Source organism: Perca fluviatilis, chromosome 18 (genome assembly GCF_010015445.1).
Source record: "Perca fluviatilis chromosome 18, GENO_Pfluv_1.0, whole genome shotgun sequence".
Taxonomy (NCBI): Eukaryota; Metazoa; Chordata; class Actinopteri; order Perciformes; family Percidae; genus Perca; species Perca fluviatilis.
Window position 1 is genome coordinate 20977036 of NC_053129.1, and position 15073 is coordinate 20992108.

Here is a 15073-nt window from a genome sequence, read left to right on the forward strand (position 1 = left end):
TGTTTTTCTTCTATCACAGGCTCAGTATGGAGTCAAGAAACCATGTCGGAGTATGCATATGTTAGATTTAATTACAAAGCCTCAAAGAGTTCAAGTTGTGTTTATTTTTTATTTTTATTTTGACTGAATTATATCTTTAATATGTAAAGGATAGTGCAATTTTAATGCGCAATGTTTCGGTGACACACTGATGTTATCTGATGTCTGATGTTATATGTGGAGGAGGGAGAAACTGGGCGTAGTTCCTTTTTAATATTTATTATGCAGTCGTGCATTTCTGCAGCAGAGGAAAGTCTGGAGAGGGATAGAAATGGGAGAGAGCAGCAGGAAAGAGCTTGATAGGTTACAGCAGCACTCTCACACAGTGTGTGTGCTGAGTCATAAAAAACCTTGAAACAGTAAAAGAGAAAACTAAAAGTGGGAATGAAAAATAAGGAATATTGCAGGGGAACTGAAATGATTAGGGAGTCATCATTTATATGTATAGGATATAAACAACTTTTCACGTTATATATTATGACTAAGGATTTATTGACATTGACAATATACAGTATAAACCAATTGCGTAGTGCACCAGAGAGCAGCTCAATATTTCGTTAAAAATAAATACAAATATTTAATTATATTCTGTTTTTGGGACAAAGTGGTTTCCAAGTGTAATGTCAATCTAAGATGGTTTCTTTTTCCAGAGAAGAAAAGCTGCAGTCTTTTCTTGTTCCTCATATCTGGTTTGTGTTCTTTTCCACCACAGCTGAAGATACAAGACTGATGCCTGGGAGACGCACTGGTTGGACCAGGAAGTATGTGATGAGGGAGAGATAGAGGGAGAGAGAGAGAGAGAGAGAGAGAGAGAGAGAGAGAGAGAGAGAGAGAGAGGCTGCTCTGTGGTAACACACTGAGACTGGGCCCATCCTGCCCAGAGAGACTGAATGACCTCCACCTCCCCTTCCACCTGTACTCCAACCACATTCTGCAGCCCTGTCACCCTAATGTGACGTCCCACCGCCATATCCTCACCCGCTCACTCGCTCTCTCACACAAATACACACACACACACACACACACACTAAAGCATGTCCTGTGCCTCAGAAGCATCCCATCTGGCTTGTAATCAGTGTGATGTAAGTTCAGTGTCTCGGTGACTTTCCATTGCTCTTGCTGCTTAAGACGAGAGTCTGCAACCTGGTCAAATTCGTATCTGTTCATATGTGGGTGTGTGTGTGCGCGCGTGTTTGAATGTGTACAGTAGGGAGAGTGAGATGGTGTCAGAAGGTGAAGAGATGGAGGATTATTATCTTGTATATTGTATTTATATCTTGAGTATTCTTTTTATTCACCCCTAAGTCTTTATTTTTTCATTCTTTATTTTTACATTGTTGCATTGTTGTTTTTAAAATTCCCACATTAAGCTGTGATACATCAGGTATTCTTTAGAGCAACATTGTGAAGGTAAATTTAATGGTTGATGCAGATAAACATGTACAAAGTTTCTAGTGAAATCTACCAAAACAAATGTGAGACTGCGTATCACAGCTTTTAATAGTCATATTCAATGATTATTTCAAGACTCTGTAGCAATTATAACTAAACCATGGTACAAGTGTGATTCCACTGACAGTAAGTGATAACACTGACTGAAGAAAAACAACAAGAGGGCAGAGAGAGGATGATAATATCTACCAGAAATGCTTTTGACACATTCTCTTGTCACATTGTGTTCTCACTCTGCACCCCAACAAAATACTTAATAAGCTCCATGTAGATAAGACAAACAACCGCCTGATTTACTGTGAAAAAGTCATTGTTACACATTGTTTCATGTAAAAAAAAAAAAAACAGCAACAATAAAGTACTATTATAACACCATCATGTGGTAGAGGTATTTGGTAAACAGTGACGTGCAAAGGATGCGTAAGCAAATTTTTGGCACTGGAAGAGTTTGACTGGGTAGACACCTGCATGTAAGAAACACTTACAAAGCATAATGTGTCACAGTGTTCAATAGCAATGCTTCTACGTTATTGTGTACTGTTTGTATTATTTGTGTCGCAATTTTAGGTTGAACACCTTCCTTACTACAATATATTTATATTTCTTGATGAAAAGAAATGGTATGTAATGCCTATGTTGATGCCCTCTGTGGCCTACAAAAGTAGTGCACGTTTACCCTTTGTTCTTCACTCAGCATGATGGCTCAGGTTCATTAAACTGGCACTGGTTGGGGATTTAGGTGAAAGGCACAAACACCGACTGCATTGTACCAGAAGTAACTTAAATCTCATCTAACTCTTAATTTAGAAACCAAATCGAGTTTGGATCAATCAGGGAGTCATGGTCTTTCCATTGCTCACAGGATCAGACATCAGTTGTATCCAATTAAATTACAAATACATCTACTCAGCTGCTTTGAGTTACACATCAAACCTAAATCACAAGGTCAAGGCTTATTTTGCAAGTTCATTTATCAAAGTGGGAGATGTTTTAAGGTGGAGGAATATCTGAAACATTCCTGGGGTCCAATTTTAGCACCAAAGTAAAAATGTGGGTTACACTGGTATTTGTTCATGTCCTACCAAATTTGGCAAAGTTGCACTGTCAATTATTCAGACATCTTGAGAATTAACTGTGAGTGCTTCTATAATCCATTGATTTCAATTTGACTCCAGCAGCTTTAGAGGCTCACATTTCACTCAGCTTTATGACCAAATGAGAGAAAGATCAGGAAGTACGGACCACTTTTAGGTCACTACTTCCCTTTACTTTGACTCTAGAGGGTGTGTCACGTCTATACTTGCTTTATGTAAAAATAAATGATAAAAAAAGACAGTGAGCTTAAGACTTTTGCTATTGTTGCCTATTGTAAAGCATTTAGTTGGGGCATCCGCCCACTTCAGTCCTCCCTGCTTTTTGTAACACACTTACTGTGAACCTGTTAACATTTGTACAGATTGTATACCTACTGTATGTACTTAAAAATCATATTGTTGTAATATTAACTAATAACCTGCAGCCATTTAGCATATTCATGTAGCATGATCTTAATGGTCTTTTATATTTTCCAAGCTGTTAATAGTAAGGATATAGAGAAACTTGTCTATATTTCATTCAATAAAGGTAGAGAAAATTGGTGTGTGCTTTGTATTCGTCCCTGGATCTTTTAATACATCACTATAAAGACATTAATTACCTCTGGAGCAAAGATTAGAAATAAAATGTAACACTGACCCTTTAACCCCTACCCACCCCATATAGCATTTATAAGCAGTGTAGAAACATTTAGCCCTCGCCTGGTTTCCTTGTGTTGTCCTTCCGGATCTAACTTAAAAAATTAACACTTTTTAAAAATACATTTTTAAAATGTTTTTGGTGCTCTTTTTTTTTTTTTTTTTTGTTTTCATTACCACTACAAACTCTTGAAAATGAACTTGTGATTTCTGTTCAACTCATGGTCAATACACCTCATTTATATGATTATTAGTTTATACATTTTTTGTTTTGACTAATAGTTAAGATTAAACGTATATTGATGGATAATCACAGACTGTCAAAGTTAAACCAGGATACTGTTTTGAAACCATTTCAATTTATTTTTAAATGCTATAAAATTAAATATGACACCCAAAATTCTATAAAAATAGTGAACTAATCATTAATTGTACCTTAGAAGAGCGTTTTATGGAACCATCAATTATATTTTTGGGCAATTTGGTTGAAAAAAACAAACATAGAACTTTTAAAAATGAGTCACGTTTGATCCGAGGACAACAGGAGGAGTTATAATGCTTGTATAATATCAACCCTGTTATGCACAGTCAAGTTTTTCTTTCAGGACAAACTGGGTTATCAGGATATGTGCGCTTCAGGGATGTCACATGAATGTATACATTGTTATATGACTATAAAGAAAAAAATAACTAAACGGAAATGAAATCTCACAGAACTTTATTGAAATTACACAGAGAACAATTAGATTTACTGTTATTTCATTATTGTGGCTCGTTCATTCCACGTTTAGTTTATGTAGCAGCAAAGAAACAGTCAGGAATGTGGCATCATCTGCAACAACACCAAAGATGAAGAGTCAGAAAAGACAGGCACTGATTGGTCGACACACTCACCCCACTGCATTGTGGGAGTCAAAATGGCTGAAGTTATTAGTAAAATGATACCTTTTCATATGAAAAGATGACTTAATAACCGTTCATTTGTGGATATATTGTTCAGGAATTATTGTGCAGACTCTGAGAAGACACTGCAGATCCAGGCCGGATTACAAAGCTTCTAAACACCTAGGATAACTCGGGAGGCCTCTTTGGAAAGGCCCAGGTGTTAGCCTTCATGCTATACAAACAGAACAACGCCAGCTTGAAGCGATGCAGAGGTATCGAGCATTATGTAACTGCATTAATGGATTCATCATTAGGGATTTATTGTACAAAGATACTGTAATTCCCGGCTGGATGAAGAAATTTCTAAAAGGCCTACGATCACAGGGAGGTATTGAATATGACATAAAACGTGTAGTAAAACATAGTTGTAAGCAGAGTTAAGTGTTAATGTATTTGTCAACAACTCCCCCATAAGTGTGGGCTGTACAGACAAAGAATGACAATATAGGTAAAACAATCTTCATAGCAGTAGTTATAATTGTTGTTACAAATGTTCTTTTATCTGCTTACGATTATATTAAAGTGTGCTATAAATCATTTATCAAATGTTTGAATAACCTCTCCTGTTTTGTTGAAGTAAAGACGAGAACTATAAAAAGACATGTTTTTATTGTTCATTCTTCATTGAAAAGAACAAAGATGTTTATACAGAAAATTACTCACATTCCTGAGAACACAGATTGATCACAGTAGATGTCAGATGGGCACTGGGGAGTAAGATCATTAGTTTGAAATCTAATTTTTGTTTTTGATTAACAACAGTGGACAGAAAAGACAAAAGATGTCAAACTTCTCATCTTCCTGAGATGTTTAAACACACGCATACACAAACCATTAAGTTACTAAGACTGGTGTGGCATACGAACAATTACAACTTGAGCTGAGGAAGGATTTGGACTTTTGTGCATGTACTGTGCATATTTCTGTGTATCAACTGAGCTCTAAGAAATGAATGTCAGTAGTACAGCATTTCAGTTGCCTCAACAAAAAGAGCTTGAAATCAAGACACAAACACAAATTCTTCCCCTTGGTAATATTAAACACTTGTGGGTGTATTTATGTCATGGAATATTGATTTATGGCAAATATCAATATGGTCATATATAATTGGCAACCGCATAAGAAAAACACTAATAAAGATATTACTTCAAATTTGACAGCCTTCCCCCTCACTCGACCTGAGTAGACAAATAAGAAAACAGCTCCCTCTAGCTAAACACTGGGCTCATTGCATCAAAGCAGCAGCTGCTTTTCAATACTTAATACAGTAGGATTTACAGTACAAATATCCCACGTAAACCGAACTGGAGCTGGGCCTCATCTTTACTGTCATAAATCTGTAATTAGCCGGGTAAAATTGTCTCAAAGAAGAAGAAAAAAAACAACTACACATATAATAAACATACTAAGGATGGGCATTTTTTTTTATATTTTCACAAAACAAAAATGATTAAAAGATGGAAACAAGTCAATAAATCCAACAAAGACTACAGTTAAAATACTTTCTACAATACACATGAATGAGCTTCTGTGTGTCTTAGTTAACAACTCCGCTTTAAAATAATATTGCAAATTATATTAGTAGTCTAGCTATCACTGCTGCGTCAGGGAGAAATTTGGAAGAAAAATGTCAGACTAATCATTTTTGTTTTTTGCATTGATTTAAAAAAAAAATAAAACTCAATACAGTGACACTCACTGATTTTTTTAAATGTGCACAAACCTTAAAAGGGCCTAATGGAGAATTTTGTTCCTGAACACCCTGTAATATGCTGCCTGTGCTTCTGTTACACTTGACATGTTTCAGCCTGACATCATAAAACTGCTTCACATTAAGCCGACATGCATGTAAAGATTTTTTTTTTTCAGTTTTTTTTTTTAATTTCCAGTAATCAGTAGTTCATAGAAAGTGTTTCTCTTACCACAAACAATTGATGTTCTTGTCAGTTATAATAGCATATTTTATATTCCCTTAACACATATGCACCAGACAGTCAAGTATATAGAGATATCACCCTGTCATTTCATATTTCTTATTAAAGCTAACTCTCCGTGTGTCACACCCCCATCTCTGCCTGAGTTCATATGACCTCCACACTGACAGGTGAAGTATTCAAACTCTACTACCTCTGCATCATATACATTTCCACATGTTCACCTGTATATTTTCTCCCACAATGTTTTTCTATAAATGACTACTGTTGCAATAACTACTTATTTTTCTGTTTAAAGAACAAATATAAAGGTCAGAAGGTCTTAACAATACAGAGAAAATGAAAATGTTCCTTTTTCACAGATGGAATGAGAAGGCTAGCAATTAGCACAAATTTGGCATGGGGAAATCATATTTTTAATTCTAACCTATTTCTTGAAGAAATTAAAGATACATGTATCATGCCCATCCCTAATATATACTTTTGCTTAACCAAATGTAATCCTATTTTGAAAACTATTTGTCTACTAATATACATAAACCTTTGCAATATAAAGTAATCTTTGTAAATATAGCATTGTATATAAAATTTAAAAAGCATGTCAAACTAAAATGGAGGGCTTTTAGAAGTAGATTGGAGCAAATTATATAAAGACAATATTGTACAGGTCAGCCTCCCATCAAGGTATGTCTGTCTGAATGTAACATGTTGCTTCTTCAATCAGTAACCAAAGATTTAGACAACACAAGTAAAAATGAGAAAGTTAAAAAAAAGAAAAGTGGCTCAACTGTAAACACAATGAACACTCTTGCTTGTTGTGACCAATTTTCAGTGGCCAAACGCTTATTATGGAGGAGCAATTGTGCTTTAATTAGGTGTAATGACATAGGAACTATAAACACATTTAGCACAGTCAACAAAACACAGAGTAACGCAACTAAATAATGGTCATTACTTTACATTTCAAGTTAATCATTCTGCTGAGCCAAAACGCCAACCGAAACATGAATGGAAGACAAATGTACTTTCCTGCATATCTGGCATCTACTCAAAAAAGAAAAGAAAATGAGTACAGATTGTCTCAGGTCTGAATATATATTTGTGTGTATATTGTGTATTATAATTTATACCTGATCTGCTGACTCAGCCTCTCATTTATGACCATGAAAAAAACAACTCTTCTGTTCAGTTCCAGAGGGAATGTTAATAGTTCGCAACTCTTTCTCCTCCTCAAATCTAGCACAGCAAAGTCATCTCACAACATGCTGTCCCCTCCGGAACTGTCTCAGCTTCCTTTTCCGCTTATACTCAAAGTATGCCTGTGCAGCCTTACCACAACTTTAGCGGTTAAGAAAAAACAACGTGGTAAAGCCTGACATGTGAGAGTATAATACCAATGTACACCAACAATAAAATGATGAGATGAAATAAGATAATAGTTACTTTATCTCCCTCATCAGTATTCAACTTAGGCTTGAGTCTAATGTTATTTGCTTTTCTTATGATGTTGGACTGAATTTCAGAGAGATATAGGTGATTTACTTTTCAATTTATTTCACTTTTTGTCATACTCCGGGCCAAAAAAGTCCAAAATACTGTACCAAACCCCCCCCCCCCCAAAAAAAACAGTTTTAGTAGACTGAGAACCTCAAACATCCATAACCTGACGAACTTCACCTTTAGCTTACCTATTAACCATAATTTAGAAAGCAAACATACATGTTAAAAAAGACAAATACACAGTTTTGGCACTACTCTACGAGGATTTCCTCAGTCTTAATGGGTTCCAGTGGGGTGCCAGAGTTGGACAAATCAGAGCCTTCATCTTTGGAGAACTCTTCAGGCTGGTGCAGCATCCCTGCACCCGTGTTTCCCTGCAGCCCCACTAATCCCCCTTGAGTAAAACACAAGTGTTTGATCACCTCATTGGGACTGGAGAAGGTGGTTGCACAAATGTTACACTTGTAAGGCTTTGATGAGCCCAAGAACATTGCCTCCATCTGGCTGCTGTCGTCGCCTGCAGCACACAGTTCCATACTCTGTCGGTCCACCATGGTGTAGGTGTCGGCCCCCTGGTTCAGGCACACATGGCGGGCTGCTTGGTTGGCCCGGCAAAAGCTCTTGCCACAAGCGCTGCATTTGAAGGGCTTGCCTGTGTGGATGTACATGTGCTCACGCCAGTGGCTCTTTTGAATAAACTTGCGGCCACAGGTGGAGCACTCGTACTTCCGCCGCTTAACTTCCCTGTCCAAGTCGGCACTCTCCAGGTTGTCGATGTCCGCAATGTCTGACGGAGGTGGCGTGTCTGCCTGAGAATGTAATCCTCCCACTCCCCAGCTGGATGTGGACACCTCTGCTCGGGGAGAGTCCGAATTGGTACCTGAAACAGGTGTTTGCTCGCTGTCACTGATTATCTCTACTGCTGTAGTGGCAGCCAAGGCACTTGACCCTGCCTTGAATCCCTTCAGGACCCCCTCTAACTCTAGCATCCTATGTTCTCTAGTCATGACAGGTGAGAGTGCATTGCTGGGCTCAGCTGGCGCCTGCTGTAGAGCATGGGTGTGTTGGAGGAGATGCTCTCTCAGCAGGCTTCTCTGGGTGAATCGACTCCTGCACAGATGACAGGAGTAATGCTTCCTAAAGGACGAATTCCTCTTCATGATGCTGGGTTTTACATGGAGGATGGCACTGGCTGAGGAACCATCTGCACTTAGCAAGTCCATTCCCCCCTCCTCAACTGTAGGCTTCGTGCCGCTGGTTGAGGCCTCCATGTCTGGGGGTGAGGAAGTTAGCTTGGATAGTAAGGAATTTGCGTATGAAGCTGTGGCAGCTGCCGTGGACGGATACTTCCCTTCTGAGCTTGGCTGCTCCATGTCAAAAGGTGAGGAGAGCTGCCGTCGAGTGGACAATCTAGCTGACAGCCCTACCTGTTGGTCAGAGATCTGGATGCCGTAGAGGGAAGTGGAAAGGTTGATGCTGTGCTGCTCAGAGTGTGAATACACAGACTGGCTGGCCTCCTGCAAGAGTGGATAGGCATGCAGGAATCTGACCCCCTGCTCCAGCCGTGCAGGGTCTATTAACTGGGGTGCAAGCTTGCCCGTGTACATCAGGTTGAGGAGGTAGCTGAAAATATCTGGCTGTATGTCAGCAGCCTTCAGGCGCACACAGTCACTGAAACACAAAAGACATTACAGTTAACTTGCATACGATGTCCAACGTTTTGAAAAAACTTGCATGTAAATAAATCGGTTTGGGTCTGTATGGCCTTTGGTGAGGGAACCTCACCATAACACATTATCATGGCAGCACTAGTCTTGCATTGCCAGACCTATCTCCAAAGCGCTGCGTCAGCACTGGAGTATGGTCAGGCTACTATTATAAGATAGGGGGAAAAGCACTCTGGCTTGTTTGCATTTCTATAAACCAATCACAACAGATATCATGTTTTGATTTTAATGCCCTTACAGACCCTCCAATTTGTCACCTCAATCCATTTCATTGCTCAAACAATGACATTAGTTGCTGGTCATCTAAAAAGATTTAGATACAGTCCAGTGCTCAACCATGGTGAAAAAAACCTTCAGTGTTTGACAAGAGAACAAGTGAGTGTTATTTTGACATGGTATTTGTAGGTTTTGGAACTGGAATTTGGTGTTCAGTAAATTCTCAGATGTGACAACAAAAAGTATCTTAGCTTGGTATTGAGCTTGTCTGCCACTATTAATAGTCTACATTCTTCCTGTACCTGTCCTGATGAATGAAGAGCATTCTGAAGTAGTTGGAGAAGGCAGCAAGGACCGCTTTGTGGGCTTTGAAGAAGACATCTCCTATGGCCACAGTGCAGTCGCACAGGAAGCCAAACTCCCTCTGAGCGTTAAGCTGCTGCAGCAGGATAAGACCATGGTTGGCCAACTCCATTCTTCAACCTGCACAAAAGGCACGCACACACACACACACACACACACACCAATGAGTTTCCTGTCTGGAAGGAGACCAGAGTTTATTGTGACCACAAAGTGTCAGGACTCAGGCTGACAGGAGGGATCTAACGGCCTTGTAAACGCCAACTTTTAACACAACAGTGAAGAATCATTTTGCAAAACTGGAGACAATAAATCTAGCACTAATGTCAGAAAATTATGCCAATTAATGATGTGGCTCAACAAAAACATCCCCGTTTTATTTGTTCATTGTATTGTACAAGTGGGTATTTGCACGTTTTGCAATGGTACATAAGAGCAAAAACAAGTCATTTTTTCATTCAAATTTCTAACAGGACATCAGAGATGCAAAATATTAATGTAATTAATGTGTCTAAATAAACTTTGAACATATTTTTTAATCAATGACAACCAGTGTGTTCAAATTGGTTGCTATACAGGTTAAATACCCTCTAATGTTCACCCTGCTTTAATAGAGATCCACTTTGGTTCTAACGAAATTGAGCTACAGAGGGTTCTGGCCCCTAACTATCAGTGAGGGACACAGAAAACAAGTAGATAACGTAGCTTATTTTCACTACAACTTTTGTCTCTTTGAAAACTTCGGGGAAACATCCTTTTGCATTGACTTGGTTCAGATAGAGCCCAAGCCGTCCAAACTCAATCTTAAAAGGGACATTTCAGAGCTATGCACGTTCTGCTGACCAATAAGATGGGTGTAGTTGACCCTAAAGGTCACTGGGAGACTACAAGGGCTTCAGGCCATCACATGATCAGGGTTATGGGTGTCGACACACATTCCTGATGCAGAACTGGTTCTACCCCCTTCATGAATCTCCAAACACTTTCTCCACACCACAGAGCCTACAGGTATGAAGCTGCGAAGGCTGGAAAGATGATGGATACCTCATCAACCAATTTACCTCAGATAATCAGAAACATAACTGCATATCCCTGGCTGGTTACAAAAACAGTGAAAAAGCCCCCTGCACATATGCATTTCATCAGATAGGTCAGGGTGCAAAGATGTTAGCATTTTCAATAACAATATCAACTTTACTGCATTTCTTGTTAAAGGTTTTTGCCAGTAGGCTAGGCGTCTCTTCCCTGTAAAGTCAGTATTGTTTTACAATTGTTTGGGATGGCACAGCACATATTTACTGTTTGAGGTTTTATTCATTTTAATGCCTTTACTTCCTCTGTGCTCAGGTCCTTTGGCTGTATTCTCATTTAATCTGCCTGTCTGTTATTCTTTTGTAAAGCACTTTATAACATTGTTAAGAAAAGTGCTATATAAATAGTTTATTTTCAATATTACTACTGTCTTTTATGGTATTGCCCCAAAAAAGCTTTCGTTTTGTAGTGTTACTCCAGAACACACGAGTATTTTAGTGGCTCCCACAGATCTAAAGAATATGTGCCCGATTGACACAACTATTGATCATGTGAATTCAACTTGTATGCACATGATCCATTAAGTTAGCCACGGTACCATGTGTAAATCAATACCATAGACTGTATAAAACTAGATCAATACCAACTTGTTTGCAACAATAAAGCACCGCCCTTGATGTGATGTAGACACGTGGAACAGTTACTTCCGTAGTGAGATTTTATGTTATTCTGAAAATACACCGTTAAAACTGCCGGTGAGGAAAGCACGCGAGGAAGGTAAACACGCTAGCGGAATAAAACAGTTCAATGATGCGAGGAGAAAAGCAAACTAGAGCACATAACGCATCGTAACAGAGAGCATACAAAACGATCGAGCCTAGACTGACTCCTGCCTCTGGTCTCTCTCGGTTGCTATTGCTAGCGCGAGAAAACGGACATGCACGCACGCGAGCGCGCGCGCACACACACACACATGCAGGGAAAGCGAGCGAGAGACGCAAGGGGGATGGGGTTGGTCACGAATGCGTTTCTTTTAACTTCCCCGTGACAATTGCAGTTAGCCGAAGCGTACACAAGTAACCATGTAACGTAACGCCACCAGTAAACGAATGACTACCTAAGTATTTAGATACAAACAACGTACCTGCAAGCCGTTTAAATCCGTGGAGTTTGCCGTGTCGCCGTTGTTTGTTTGTTACCGGGGACTCGTTCGTCCTCTCTGGGCTCGCAGCAGCTTGTACTGTTCCTTGCAAACGCAGCATTCGTTGTCGGCGGCGGAGAGGGTCGTCCGTCGTTGTTTTCCGGTTAGGGGTTTTACGTTACAATCACATGACTGTGGGTAAAAAGCAGCCCAAAAACAGCCGTTGTAAAATCCGTTGAGCAAGGGGCGGTTGAGTTAACGTTAATTTCCCGCACTGTAACATCCGCGAGATCAACCCCCTCTATCCAGCTTTTTTGACAGCCGGTGAGTTTGAACATTAACAGCTACGCTGACTCGCCGTATGGTAGTTAATCGCTCTGTATCTGCCGTTAACGACACGTTAAATCTGAAACCGAAGTGTGGCTGTGAGTGTATCATGTTGACACACTGAAATAATGAAATAGCGTAGCTTTTCCCACATTTGCATCTGCATTTTCGGTTGAAGCTAAGCCAATATTTTTCAACAAGTTAAAAGGAACTAACTTACACAATGATTTAATGTGATGCATATTATTTTTTAAATATAGTCAGTGGATATAATGCCAACATCAAAGCAAGGATAGCCTTCAATATATACGGATATTAAAATATTAAAATTTAGGCTATTTGACCATATGTTCCATTTGGTCAAATAGCCTAGATTTTAATATTTTTTCCCCTTTTGAATCCTAGGCTACATAACTAATAAGTAACAGACTATTGATACAAAATATGAGGTCACAAATGTAGGCTATAATATCTCTAATCATATTTCAACAAGCTTACAGTAAATTTGGCTGTGAACTTTTTTTTAAGTAACGTTATGTTTAATTATTTATTCTCTGATGTTTTGTTCTCAAATGTAATATGAAGTGCTTTATATAAATTTAAGATTTTAAAGGATAATTGATCAAGATCATATTTATTTAGTTTTTTGGTGGAACTGGATTCATCCTTGACAAGGCTTTTATTTTACAATAGGCCTACTTGGGGAACCAGGATGTGATGCCCATTTAAAACTCTCATTAACTGTATACAGGATATTGAATTCAACCTTCGTTTGACAGTGGACCACCTTATATATATGTCAATGTGGACCACCAGTAAATACTAGTTTGTAGTTTATATATGTCACTGTAACAAGATTATGTTTTAATGTCAGATTAACTGTTGTCTGGTCAACTGTTTTCTTTCTTTAATTTGTGAAGAAAGTGAGGTTTCAAGCACGTGTAAGCGTACAAATAATGGCAGATACATTTATAAACTCGTGAAAAAAATACTTTTACTCAAAAGCTGAGATATTAGAGCAAGCACAACAGCACTTAACAAGCGAGTTAACTTGAAAAAACCAAAAAATTTTTGGGAGTCGTTGCTTTTGATTGTGAAAAGAGTAATTACATCTGCTTGTTGTACATGCTAGAGTCTTCATTACAGCCATTATTTTGTGATCCAACAAAGGGTTGCCTGCCAAAAGCCTGTAAATTGAGCAACTCAAACTTTTTTTCTTTGAATAGAAAGAAGTGCCAGAAGAGGTAGTAGGCAGTGGAGGTCTTGGAAATAGATTTGAAACAAACCACACATTGACTGGCACAGGAAGTGTATGAGGACCTTTTGCACAAATGGACTTTGGAGTCACATCAATTTTTTGTCATCAGATGTTGCCCCAGTGTAAACACCATTTTTCTTTCCCAGAACTGTCATTACAGAGTTGCATTTCAGCCTTTGGACAGGGAGTCCGCAGAAGGACCAGACTAAGCACACTGTAGCTCTCTGAAAAGGCTTGCTCGACAGGCAGAGAATAGGTGGAGAGATTTTAAGGGAACCGAAGACATGAGACATGTAAACAGGGTCTTAGAACCTTAAAGTCTCTGTCCTGTCAACAAACAACAGACCTAGATCTGACCCATCACAATTTCACTGAAACGAATAAGCTAAACAAAATATAGACCTGCGGGGTACAAAAATGTTTACTTTGCTGAATGTCCCACAGCAGGGGTTTATTGAAAGAAGATAAACTGTTACCAAGCTGGCTCATTGTTTTTTTTTATCAATATCAATTATAATCAATAGATTTTTATGATAATGCTCTACCATTAGGACTTAGGATAAATGAGGAAATCCTGTCTGCCTCTGTTCATATGGATGCCCTAATCCTTCTCCTGTGGAAGAAAAAAAAGAGACTGGACTTTCAAATGACTGCCCTGCCACTGATTCCCAGTAAATTGATTTTTTCCTGCCTAATACATATTAAAAAAATACAACACAGTCTGCATGTAACTGTTTAAAGCCTAAAAAGGTATAGCAAGAATTGCATTAGATTTGGCCAGGAAAGAATTTACACATAGGCTAACTTAGTTGCTCAAAATAAATAGCCTAGCCTACTCCACAAGCCTACTGTTGCATGAGACGACTGTGTGGTGAGCTGAAACACCTGTTTAAACAGGACCTTTAACGTTAGCTGCCGCCCTCCCCACCCCCACGTCCATGGCCTGTTTTGAAACCGGAGTGGTGAGTCACTCCTCTCTCGGTTTGGAAAAACAGATCCGGCCAGCCTGGGGCCCGGCGGGGGGATGGGAGGCCGGCGGTGGATGAACACCGGAGGTGGACGCAGCTGGACTCCCACTCCCAAGGACCCCACATCCTGACAACGGCCCGCCGTGTTCCCATAGTGACCGGGGCTGATCTGAGAGGGAAAAAAAACACCGCCAGAATGAATTGCTACGCGTGTTTTCCCAGCCTACTAATCGTGGGTGCAGGCAGCTAATCAATTGGTCATGTTCTTCAAAAAGAGAACCAAGAATGGAGAGACCTTCCCGTTTCCAAACTCTCAAATGGACCGTAAACCTCATGTGATTACTTTGTTGACGTGATCTTATATAAGAGGATCAATGTGGGCTGGGCTTACTTTTTATCCTTTTATTTAAGGACTTTATACTGGAGTGGAAACTGATAAGC

At 39.2% G+C, this 15073-nt stretch overlaps 2 protein-coding genes and 1 long non-coding RNA gene across 4 annotated transcripts in view; 2 read left to right on the forward strand and 1 right to left on the reverse strand.

Annotated features, from left to right (window-relative positions):
* Nucleotides 1-3128, forward strand: part of akap12b (A kinase (PRKA) anchor protein 12b) — a 42646-nt gene extending 39518 nt beyond the window's left edge. For both annotated transcript variants that reach the window (XM_039780932.1, XM_039780933.1), the window contains one exon: nt 752-3128. The gene's annotated coding sequence lies outside the window, so the exon portion shown is untranslated. The remainder of the gene's footprint in view (nt 1-751) is intronic.
* A 1631-nt stretch (nt 3129-4759) lies between these two features.
* zbtb2b (zinc finger and BTB domain containing 2b) lies at nt 4760-12327 on the reverse strand. The gene is made up of 3 exons (XM_039780942.1): nt 12083-12327; nt 9849-10029; nt 4760-9274 (listed from the first exon to the last, which is right to left on the reverse strand). The coding sequence occupies exons 2-3, from the start codon at nt 10019-10021 to the stop codon at nt 7855-7857; spliced, it is 1593 nt and encodes a 530-aa protein (XP_039636876.1). The 5' UTR covers nt 10022-10029; nt 12083-12327; the 3' UTR covers nt 4760-7854.
* LOC120546176 lies at nt 12270-14383 on the forward strand. Its single transcript, XR_005636824.1, has 2 exons — nt 12270-12403; nt 13633-14383. It is a non-coding gene; the product is annotated as an uncharacterized LOC120546176 (long non-coding RNA).
* Nucleotides 14384-15073: the final 690 nt, after the last annotated feature.